The sequence below is a fragment of the Triticum urartu genome, chromosome 1A, assembly GCF_056163025.1.
Source record: "Triticum urartu cultivar PI428250 chromosome 1A, HENAU_Tu73, whole genome shotgun sequence".
NCBI lineage: Eukaryota > Viridiplantae > Streptophyta > Magnoliopsida > Poales > Poaceae > Triticum > Triticum urartu.
In genome coordinates this window covers 343,111,506-343,123,691 of record NC_141873.1, presented here as the reverse complement: position 1 = coordinate 343,123,691, position 12,186 = coordinate 343,111,506, and the positions used below count along the sequence as shown (strand labels likewise).

General features: G+C 43.9%; 3 protein-coding genes across 3 annotated transcripts; 1 reads left to right on the top strand and 2 right to left on the bottom strand.

Moving 5' to 3' along the window:
- The first annotated feature begins 300 nt into the window (after nucleotides 1-300).
- LOC125510211 (putative glutathione S-transferase GSTU6) lies at nucleotides 301-1,166 on the top strand. Its single transcript, XM_048675314.2, has 2 exons — nucleotides 301-608; nucleotides 686-1,166. Exons 1-2 carry the CDS (start codon nucleotides 306-308, stop codon nucleotides 1,067-1,069), a joined length of 687 nt encoding a protein of 228 aa, XP_048531271.2. The 5' UTR covers nucleotides 301-305; the 3' UTR covers nucleotides 1,070-1,166.
- Nucleotides 1,167-1,732: 566 nt separating this feature from the next.
- On the bottom strand, nucleotides 1,733-2,797 carry LOC125510224 (putative glutathione S-transferase GSTU6). The gene is made up of 2 exons (XM_048675340.2): nucleotides 2,410-2,797; nucleotides 1,733-2,323 (listed from the first exon to the last, which is right to left on the bottom strand). The coding sequence occupies exons 1-2, from the start codon at nucleotides 2,728-2,730 to the stop codon at nucleotides 1,937-1,939; spliced, it is 708 nt and encodes a 235-aa protein (XP_048531297.1). The 5' UTR covers nucleotides 2,731-2,797; the 3' UTR covers nucleotides 1,733-1,936.
- Nucleotides 2,798-5,231: 2,434 nt separating this feature from the next.
- On the bottom strand, nucleotides 5,232-11,885 carry LOC147991152 (uncharacterized). Its single transcript, XM_087538544.1, has 2 exons — nucleotides 10,974-11,885; nucleotides 5,232-5,329 (listed from the first exon to the last, which is right to left on the bottom strand). The coding sequence occupies exons 1-2, from the start codon at nucleotides 11,806-11,808 to the stop codon at nucleotides 5,232-5,234; spliced, it is 933 nt and encodes a 310-aa protein (XP_087394670.1). The 5' UTR covers nucleotides 11,809-11,885.
- Nucleotides 11,886-12,186: the final 301 nt, after the last annotated feature.

Genomic DNA, 12,186 nt, shown 5'->3' with positions numbered 1-12,186 from the left:
TCCATAGTGGCCTTGTATATAAAAATGGAGGGAGTATGCCACTTGATTGGGGCCTATCCACACCCTTAGGTATATGAAGGATACTACCTCTTGTGATTTTTGTTTCTTTTACCACGCTCCGCCCTGCTGATTTTGTTTGCAATTTGCAATTTTTATTGTTAGCTCACCAAGCTAACCGCTTGGTCGGCCTGCCAATTTTGATGATTGCTGGGAACATTTTTATTTGCAAGAGCAAGGGAACCAATACAACAATCAACAACATGCCCTGGTGTTGGCAACGTAGCATTGCATACTCCAAGCTGCTGATGTTTAAACACGTGGTTATGGGCAGCTTAGTTGCCTCCTGCCGTGGCCGGGGCTGCAGCCTGCGCCTGTCTCATCTTGGCGAGTTCGACCACTCTGTCGACGGCCGGCAGGACAGCCTTGGCGGCGTCCAGCGCGCCAAAGCGCTCCACCCACGCCGCCAGGAGAGGGCCGAAGAAAGGCTTCACCCAAGCCTCCTGCAGTACATCGACGAAGCATTCGCCGACATCGGCCGCTCCCTCCTCCCCTCCGACCCCCACCAGCGCGCGGTCGCTCGCTTCTGGGCCTCCTACATCGATGACAAGGTTTCACACGTTATTCTTTTTCTGTTCAGCTACGTAGTTTTACTGATCATTCAAGTGACGCGCGTGTGTCTATGCAGCTCGTGATCCCATGGGTGCGGTCGTTCAGGGGCAAGACGGAGGAGGAGAAGTCTGAGTGGATGGAGCAGACGCTCATCGCCGTGGAGACCCTGGAAGGAGCCCTGAGGGAGTGCCCCAAGGGCAAGGGCTTCTTCGGCGGCGACAATGTCGGGCTCGTCGACGTCGTGCTGGGCAGCCTGCTCACGTGGGTGCACGCGGCTGAGGTGATGTCCGGGGCCAAGATGTTTGACCCTGCTAAGACCCCATTGCTGGCCGCGTGGATGCAGCGCTTCGACGAGCTTGCCGCTGCCAAGGCCGTCATGCCGGACGTTAATAGGATGGTCGAGTTCAAGACGAGGCAGGCACAGGCCATCTCTGTCGCTGCAGCTTCACAGCGTCAGTAAACTAAGCTGGCATTAGGTGTTGGAACTACTAGGAATACCCCTGTACCCGTTATGTGATGATTTATTTTCCATATTTGCCTAAAAAGAATTTATTGCTACATCGTGTACTGTTCTAAGGTACTGTATCTTTTGATCGTCATTTGTGTGTAAACCTATCAGCTGCTTGACGTAATAATACTACTTCCTCGTTTTTAAATAAAGTCTTTCTAAAGATTTCAATATGAAATACATACTGAGCAAAATGAATAAATCTATACTTTAAAATATATCTACTCTTTAAAATACTTATACTTAGGAATGGAAGAAGTATAAGAATAACTCTTTACATCAGCAAGAGTCATGGAGTTTCTACACTCTTTCTCCAATGCACCCTCGTGAAATATAAAATATAAAAATATATAGTTTAGAAATAAAAATATTAATTTTGGGGGCAACAAATATTGTTGAATCATCTTCCTGCATGCAAATTTTCATGACGAGTTGTCCGGAGAACACTTTCAGTTTGTCATGAGTTGATGTGCTCAGCTTTTAAATGATCTTTATTCTGAAATGAATGAAGTATTTAGTTAGATACTCCCTCCGCCTCAAAATAAATGTCGCAGACTTGGTCCAACCTTACTTTCTAAGAAGTGAAACTAATCAAATGGCAAGAACAGAAATACGGATTTCCAAAAGAATACAAGTACTAAATGATGTTAAAACTTTACAAAATATTACAAATGATCTTAAAACCTTCACAAAATATCACATGCACTAATTTTCCCTGGCACCATTACATCAAGAATCGATATACAAACAACAATCATATATGCTATGTAGAAAACATGCACTCTTTTTTATTCAATGGGACTCATGTTTCCATGACGTTTACTTGGTCTCCGAAGCAGCGGCGGCGGCATCAGCCTGTGCCTGTCTCTTCTTGGCAAATTCGACCACCCTATCAACTTCTGGCAACGCCGCCTTGGCAGCGTCGAGCTCACTAAAGCGCCCCATCCACGCTGCCAGGAGCGGAGTCTTAACAGGATCAAAGATCTTGGTTCCAGACATCACTTCTGTTGCAATCAACCAGGAGAGCAGGCTCCCAAGTGAAATGTCCACAAGCCCAACGGTCTCACCACCAAAGTAGCCCTCTCCCTTGGAGCACTCCCTCAGGGCTCCTTCCAGTGTCTCCACCGCGGCAAATGTCTGCTTAACCCCCTCGGACTTCTCCTCCTCTGTCTTGGCCCTCAACGACTGTACCCATGGGGTGACGAGCTGCACAAAATCACATTAAGTTGGTAAAATCAAACCCCGAATGCCCGTGCCATAAATTTCAATGCACAAAAAGATAGATGTGAAACCTTATCGTCAATGTAGGCGGCCCAAAAATGGGCAATTGCACGTTCGTAGGGGTCAGAGGGAAGAAGAGAGGGGCCGACGAGGAACGCCTCATCGATGTACTGAACGATGATCACTGACTCGCAAATGGGTTTCCCGTTGTGGACGAGCACGGGCACCTTCTTGTGCACCGGGTTCGAGCTGAGGAGGAGCTCGCTCTTGTTGCTGAGGTCCTCCTCAACATCCTCGAAGCTCAGGCCCTTGAAGCTCAGCGCAAGCTTCACCCTGGTGACAAATGGACTCGCCCAAGCGCCGAGCAGCTTCAAGTCATCTCCTCCGGCCATCTAGATCTGTGTATGTAAGGTTGAGCTGCTTGTTTTGGCTTGTGTTTCGTTAGGTGGTTGGTGGATCATAGTTATGTGGATCATCTATATATAGTGTTTGGTTTGCTAGTTTGGATGCGTCATCCGTGATGCTTGCAAACTGGGAGCGTGCAAGCAAGATCCCCATGATGAACATGCCCAACTTGGAGAAGAAGGCTAGGTAAACTGACACATCTGTTTGGTATAGTCTGTACTTATCAGTTTGAATAGATCGGTCAAACCCAACTTTTGACCGCTAGCTTAAGAGGCCACGAAGGTTGGGGCATTGACTCCCGTGACGTATCGGCTTATGTCTTTGTGCAGTGCGGCACAAGCCAACGTTCGTATAGCATGACGCACTAGCACTCAGTTTGTCTAATTTACATCTAAATGTTTTTTTAATGATGTCACATCTAAACTCTCATAAATACATAATGCAGCAACAAGAAAAAAAAACTAGAAAAAAAATAAACCACAAACAGAGTGGACATCAGTTTAGATGTGACATAATTATGTCACATCTACATGTGTCCTAAACAGACCTAGTACAGTTTTTTCTATCCAAAGTCCATTTGACCCAATTTTTTTAATTGAGAAAAAAAATTAGCCCTGTTAATACAAAAAACCGAGAGAAAACCGATGCAACGTGTCCATAGCGAGCACCTGAGCGACCTTGCTACCTACGGGATCAACAAACGCCACCGAACCGCCGCTGAGGTTGTCCACAAACTGTCATCGTCACCACTTATGCATGGGCAAGCGGAACGACACCTTGCTAGAATGAGCACACGAGACCTGCCGGCTTATGCCAAACTACCGGCCACACACGCCGGAGGCAAGGCAGCTCCTAGTCTGAAGGTGAGCTAGGATAAAGAAATGTGAAGGTTGGGGCCATGAAGGATCGCCTAGCTAAACCATTCGATGGAAAAGTCGGCGTTGTCAGCCGGCCCTAGCTGCCGCAGCACCGACTCTTTTGTAAGAAAACGATCCTTAGGACGCTAGAAATATGCCGAAGAGCCGACTACCACAAATTTATCGTAACCCCGATCTCACTCATCCACATCAATGTTGCCACATGAGATGCTAATGACCACCAACATAAACCACGAGTCACCTTCGGGACAATGCCCCCAAGAGAAAACGCGTCACCAAGCAAAACCATACCACGACCATCGTCTGATCTAGGAAACCGCCGGGCTTGCTAAAGCGCTCCATCCACAGTATCAGGAGCGGAGTCTTGATAGGATCAAAGATCTTGGTTCCGGACATCACTTCTGTCGCGTTTGACCAGGAGAGCAGGCTCCCAAGTGAAATGTCCATAGAAAGAAAGTGTCGGAACAAAAGTCAATGATGATACAAGACATTATTTTCAGACACGAAAGGGGTTACGACACGAAGACTCCATGTCTCATATGTTGTTTAACATTGTAGCGAATATGTTGGCAGTACATATTGGTCAAGCCAAAGAGAGTGGCCAAGTAGGAGGACTCGTCCCCCACCTTGTAGAGGGGGTGTCTCCGTTCCACAATACGCGGATGGTACTATTATATTCATGGAGCATGATCTTGTAAAAGCTAGGAATATGAAGCTTGTATTATGTCTTTTCGAACAACTGTCTGGGCTCAAAATCAACTTTAATAAAAGTGATTTTTTCTGCTCTGGAAGAACCAAAGAGGAATAAGATGATTATAGAAATTTGTTCGGTTGTGAAATGGGATCCTTACCTTTTAGTTATCTAGGGATCCCACGTAGACATTTAATAAATAAGGAATGGAAATGTATAGATGATCGATTTGAAAAGAAACTAATCTGCTGGAAGGGTAAGCTAACGTATTACGGAGGTCAGTTGGTTTTGATAAATTCGGTTTTGACAAGCCTACTGATGTTCCTTCTTTCTTTCTTTGAAGTACCGGTAGGGGTACGGAAAAGACTGACTTCTATAGATCCCGATTCTTTTGGCAAAGTGATGAGGCCAAGAGGAAGTACATATTGGCTAGATGGGATACCATATGTAGGCCAAAAGACCAGGGCGTGTTAGGGATCGAAAGTTTGGATGTAAAGAATAGATGTCTGCTTATCAAATGGCTATACAGATTATCTATGGAGATCGAGGGTATGTGGGTACAAATCTTGCGGAATAAGTACCTACATTCTAAGACTTTGGCCCAAGTCACTGCTAGGCCAACGGACTCACCCTTTTGGAAGGGGTTAATGAGAACGAAAGTAAATTTCTTCCAACGGGTGAAGTTCGTAGTTGGTAATGTTACCACTAGTAGATTCTGGGAGGATACATGGCTAGGAGAGACGTCTTTGGCTTTGCAATATCGCTCCTTATATAATATTGTACAACGTAAGGAGCATTATGTTGCCACAGTATTAGACTCGATACCGCTTAATATCCAATTTAGGAGATCCCTAGTAGGGGACTGTTGGAATGCATGGTTGCACCTGGTTCGTAAATTGATGGATGTTCACCTACTCGATTAGTCGGATTCAATTCTCTCGAAGTTAACCACGATGGGAATCTTCTCAGTGAAATCCATGTATTCGGACCTAATTGATTCCGGGCCATTGTCGAGGTCTTTGCACATTTGGAAGATTAAAGTTCCACTTCGAATTAAAAATTTATGTGGTTCATCCATAAAGAAGTCATCCTAATCAAAGATAACTTGGTGAAAAAGAATTGGGTTGGGAACTCAAGGTGTTGTCTTTGTGATCGAAATGAAACGATTAAACACCTCTTTCTCGAAAGTCCTCTTGAAAAATTATTATGCCGATCAATTCATATAGCTTTTAACGTTCATCTCCCAAGGAGCATAAACACGTTATTTAGGATGTGGCTTAATGAAGTGGACATACACATAGCTAAGCATATTCGGATAGGAATATGTGCACTATTTTGGGTTATATGGAATACTAGGAATGATATGATTTTTAGTGGGACGACATTCATTATTTTTTTGCAGGTTATCTACATAGCCTACAGCTTGGATCCGTATGTGGTCCTTACTCACTCATGCGGACTTCAGGAAACTTATGGTTATTGGGTGCAACCGCTGGGAGACGATAACACTGGCTGTCTTCAGCCGATTTGGGTGGTGAGCTAATAATATGCTAGGTGTGTAGGCATCGTAGCTTGTTTTTTATTGCCGGATGTGGCACTTTTCAGCTGTATATCGCCGGATGTGGCGCTTTTCAGATTTATTTTCTTTCAACTACTACTTAGTTTATGAGCCTCTTTGGACCTTAAGACTTTGTTACATTTTTATTTAATAACATGGCTGCATGCATCGATTGATGCAGAGGCTGGAGGTTATCCTCCTTTAAAAAAAGAGACCAGATAAAAGGTTTTCCCTGAAAACATGTAACTGCAGTCCCGATGCCTGTTGGGGAACGTAGTAATTTAAAAAAAATTAATACGCACACGCAAGATCATGGTGATGCATAGCAACAAGACGGGAGAGTGTTGTCTACGTACCCTCGTAGACCGAAAGCGGAAGCGTTAGCACAACGCGGTTGATGTAGTCGTACGTCTTCACGATCCGAGCAATCAAGTACCGAACGTACGACACCTCCGAGTTCAGCGCGCATTCAGCCCGATGACGTCCCTCGAACTCCGATCCAGCCAAGTGTTGAGGGAGAGTTTTGTCAGCACGACCGCGTGGTGACGATGTTGATGTTCTACCGACGTAGGGCTTCGCCTAAGCACCGCTACAGTAATATCGAGGTGGACTATGGTGGAGGGGGGCACCACACACGGCTAAAGGATCAAACGATCAATTGTTGTGTCTATGGGGTGCCCCCCTGCCCCGGTATATAAAGGAGCAAGGGGGGTGCGGCCGGCCAGGGAGAGGGCGCGCCAGGAGGAGTCCTACTCCCACCGGGAGTAGGACTCCCCCCTTTCCTAGTTGGAATAGGATTCGGGAGAAGGAAAGAGAGAGGGGGAGAAGGAAAGAGGGGGCCGACCCCCCCTGCCCTAAAACAATTCGGTTTGGGCCTTGGGGGGCGCGCCCCACACCCCCCTTGCTTCCCTCTATTTCCACTAAGGCCCATGTAGGCCCATTAAGCCCCCGGGGGGTTCCGGTAACCTCCCGGTACTCCGGTAAAATCCCGATTTCACCTGGAACACTTCCGACATCCAAACATAGGCTTCCAATATATCAATCTTCATGTCTCGACCATTTCGAGACTCCTCGTCATGTCCTTGATCACATCCGGGACTCCGAACAACCTTCGGTACATCAAAACATATAAACTCATAATATAACCGTCATCGTAACGTTAAGTGTGCGGACCCTACGGGTTCGAGAACTATGTAGACATGACCGAGACACGTCTCCGGTCAATAACCAATAGCGGAACCTGGATGCTCATATTGGCTCCCACATATTCTACGAAGATCTTTATCGGTCAAACCGCACAACAACATATGTTGTTCCCTTTGTCATCGATATGTTACTTGCCCGAGATCCGATCGTCGGTATCTCAATATCTAGTTCAATCTCGTTACCGGCAAGTCTCTTTACTCGTCCGTAATACATTATCCTGCAACTAACTCATTAGTTGCAATGCTTGCAAGGCTTAAGTGATGTGTATTACCGAGAGGGCCCAGAGATACCTCTTCGACAATCGGAGTGACAAATCCTAATCTCGAAATACGCCAACCCAACAAGTACCTTTGGAGACACCTGTAGAGCACCTTTATAATCACTCAGTTACGTTGTGACATTTGGTAGCACACAAAGTGTTCCTCCGGTAAACGGAAGTTGCATAATCTCATAGTCATAGGAACATGTATAAGTCATGAAGAAAGCAATAGCAACATACTAAACGATCAGGTGCTAAGCTAATGGAATGGGTCATGCCAATCACAACATTCTCCTAATTATGTGACCCCATTAATCAAATGACAACTCATGTCTATGGTCAGGAAACATAACCATCTTTGATCAACGGGCTAGTCAAGTAGAGGCATACTAGTGACAATCTGTTTGTCTATGTATTCACACATGTATTATGTTTCCGGTTAATACAATTCTAGCATGAATAATAAACATTTATCATGATATAAGGAAATAAATAATAACTTTATTATTGCCTCTAGGGCATATTTCCTTCAGTCTCCCACTTGCACTAGAGTCAATAATCTAGATTACACAGTAATGATTCTAACACCCATGGAGCCTTGGTGCTGATCATGTTTTGCTCGTGGAAGAGGCTTAGTCAACAGGTCTGCAACATTTAGATCCGTATGTATCTTGCAAATTTCTATGTCTCCCACCTGGACTAGATCCCGGATGGAATTGAAGCGTCTCTTGATGTGCTTGGTTCTCTTGTGAAATCTGGATTCCTTCGCCAAGGCAATTGCACCAGTATTGTCACAAAATATTTTCATTGGACCAGATGCACTAGGTATGACACCTAGATCGGATATGAACTCCTTCATCCAGACTCCTTCATTTGCTACTTCCGAAGCAGCTATGTACTCCGCTTCACATGTAGATCCCGCCATAATGCTTTGTTTAGAACTGCACCAACTGACAGCTCCAGCGTTTAATTTAAACACGTATCCGGTTTGCGATTTAGAATCGTCCGAATTAGTGTCAAAGCTTGCATCAACGTAACCGTTTATGTTGAGCTCTTTGTCACCTCCATAAATGACAAACATATCCTAAGTCCTTTTCAGGTATTTCAGGATATTCTTGACCACTCTCCAGTGATCCACTCCTGGATTACTTTGGTACCTCCCTGCTAGACTTATAGCAAGGCCACATCATGTCTGGTACACAGCATTGCATACATGATAGAGCCTATGGCTGAAGCATAGGGAACATCTTTCATTTTCTCTCTATCTTCTGCAGTGGTCGGGCATTGAGTCTTACTCAACTTCCCACCTAGTAACACAGGCAAGAACCCTTTCTTTGCTTGATCCATTTTGAACTTCTTCAAAACTTTGTCAAGGTATGTGCTCTGTGAAAGTCCAATTAAGCGTCTTGATCTATCTCTATAGATCTTGATGCCCAATATGTAAGTAGCTTCACCGAGGTCTTTCATTGAAAAACTCTTATTCAAGTATCCCTTTATGCTATCCAGAAATTCTATATCATTTCCAATCAGCAATATGTCATCCACATATAATATCAGAAATGCTACAGAGCTCCCACTCACTTTCTTGTAAATACAGGCTTCTCCAAAAGTCTTTATAAAACCAAATGCTTTGATCACACTATCAAAGCATTTATTCCGACTCCGAGAGGCTTGCACCAGTCCATAAATGGATCGCTGGAGCTTGCACACTTTGTTAGCTCCCTTTGGATCGACAAAACCTTCCGGTTGAATCATATACAACTCTTCTTCCGGAAATCCATTCAGGAATGCAGTTTTGACATCCATTTGCCAAATTTCATAATCATAAAATGCGGCAATTGCTAACATGATTCGGACAGACTTAAGCATCGCTACGGGTGAGAAGGTCTCATCGTAGTCAATCCCTTGAACTTGTTGAATACCTTTTGCAACAAGTCAAGCTTTATAGACAGTAACATTACCGTAAGCGTCAGTCTTCTTCTTGAAGATCCATTCTTTCTCAATTGCTTGCCGATCATCGGGCAAGTCAACCAAAGTCCATACTTTGTTCTCATACATGGATCCCATCTCAGATTTCATGGCCTCAAGCCATTTTGCGGAATCTGGGCTCACCATCGCTTCTTCATAGTTCATAGGTTCATCATGATCTAGTAGCATAACTTCCATAACAGGATTACCGTACCACTCTGGTGCGGATCTTACTCTGGTTGATTTACGAGGTTCGGTAATAACTTGATCTGAAGTTCCATGATCATCATCATTAACTTCCTCACTAATTGGTGTAGGCGTCACAGAAACCGGTTTCTGTGATGAACTACTTTCCAATAGAGGAGCAGGTATAGTTACCACATCAAGTTCCACTTTCCTCCCACTCACTTCTTTTGAGAGAAACTCCTTCTCTAGAAAGGATCCATTCTTAGCAACGAATGTCTTGCCTTCAGATCTGTGATAGAAGGTGTACCCAACAGTCTCCTTTGGGTATCATATGAAGACACATTTCTCCGATTTGGATTCGAGCTTATTAGGTTGAAGCTTTTTCACATAAGCATCGCAGCCCCAAACTTTCAGAAACGACAACTTTGGTTTCTTGCCAAACCACAGTTCATAAGGCGTCGTCTCAACGGATTTCGATGGTGCCCTATTTAATGTGAATGCGTCCGTCTCTAAAGCATAACCCCAAAATGATAGCGGTAAATCTGTAAGAGACATCATAGATCACACCATATCTAGTAAAGTACGATTACGATGTTCGGACACACCATTACGCTGTGGTGTTCCGGGTGGCATGAGTTGCGAAACTATTCCGCATTGTTTCAAATGTAGACCAAACTCGTAACTCAAATATTCTCCTCCATGATCAGACCGTAGAAACTTTATTTTCTTGTTACGATGATTTTCAACTTCACTCTGAAATTCTTTGAACTTTTCAAATGTTTCAGACTTATGCTTCATTAAGTAGATATACCCATATCTTCTTAAATCATCTGTGAAGGTGAGAAAATAACGATATCCGCCACGAGCCTCAACATTCATCGGACCACATACATTTGTATGTATGATTTCCAATAAATCTGTTGCTCTGTCCATAGTTCCGGAGAACAGCATTTTAGTCATCTTGCCCATGAGGCACGGTTCGCAAGTACCAAGTGATTCATAATCAAGTGGTTCCAAAAGTCCATCAGTATGGAGTTTCTTCATGCGCTTTACACCGATATGACCTAAACGGCAGTGCCACAAATAAGTTGCACTATCATTATCAACTCTGCATCTTTTGGGTTCAACATTATGAATATGTGTATCACTACTATCGAGATTCATCAAAAATAGACCACTCTTCAAGGGTGCATGACCATAAAAGATATTACTCATATAAATAGAACAACCATTATTCTTTGATTTAAATGAATAACCGTCTCGCATCAAACAAGATCCAGATATAATGTTCATGCTCAACGCTGGCACCAAATAACAATTATTTAGGTCTAATACTAATCCCGAAGATAGATGTAGAGATAGCGTGCCGACCGCGATCACATTGACTTTGGAACCATTTCCCACGCGCATCGTCACCTTGTCCTTTGCCAGTGTTCGCTTAATCCGTAGTCCTTGTTTCGAGTTGCAAATATTAGCAACAGAACCAGTATCAAATACCCAGGTGCTACTGTGAGCTCTAGTAAGGTACACCTCAATAACATGTATATCACATATACCTTTGTTCACCTTGCCATCCTTCTTATCCGCCAAATACTTGGGCCAGTTCTGCTTCCAGTGACCAGTCTGCTTGCAGTAGAAGCACTCAATTTCAGGCTTAGGTCCAGACTTGGGTTTCTTCTCCTGAGCAGCAACTTGCTTGCTGTTCTTCTTGAAGTTCCCCTTCTTCTTCCCTTTGCCCTTTTTCTTGAAACTGGTGGTCTTGTTGACCATCAACACTTGATGCTCCTTCTTGATTTCTACCTCTGCTGCCTTTAGCATTGCGAAGAGCTCGGGAATTGATTTATTCATCCCTTGCATATTATAGTTCATCACGAAGCTCTTGTAGCTTAGTGGCAGTGATTGTAGAACTCTGTCAATGAGACTATCAACTGGAAGATTAACTCCCAGCTGAGTTAAGTGATTATGGTACCCAGAAATTCTGAGTATATGTTCACTGACAGAACTATTCTCCTCCATCTTGCAGCTATAGAACTTATTGGAGACTTCATATCTCTTAATCTCGGCATTTGCTTGAAATATTAACTTCAACTCCTGGAACATCTCATATGCTCCATGACGTTCAAAACGTCGTTGAAGTCCCGGTTCTAAGCCGTAAAGCATGGCACACTGAACTATCGAGTAGTCATCAGCTTTGCTCTGCCAGGCGTTCTTAGCGTCTACAGTTGCATCAGCAGCAGGCCTGGCACTCAGCGGTGCTTCCAGGACGTAATTCTTCCGAGCAGCAATAAGGATAATCCTCAAGTTACGGACCCAGTCCATGTAATTGCTACCATCATCTTTCAACTTTGCTTTCTCAAAGAACACATTAAATTCAATGGAACAACAACACGAGCCATCTATCTACAATCAAACATAGACAAGCAAGATACTATCAGGTACTAAGTTCATGATATATTTAAGTTCAATTAATCATATTACTTAAGAACTCCCACTTAGAAAGACATCCCTCTAATCTTTTAAGTGATCACGTGATCCAAATCAACTAAATCATAACCGATCATCACATGAAATGGAGTAGTTTTCAATGGTGAACATCACTATGTTGATCATATCTACTATATGATTCACGCTCGACCTTTCGGTCTCAGTGTTCCGAGGCCATATCTGCATATGCTGGTCTCGTCAAGTTTAACCTGA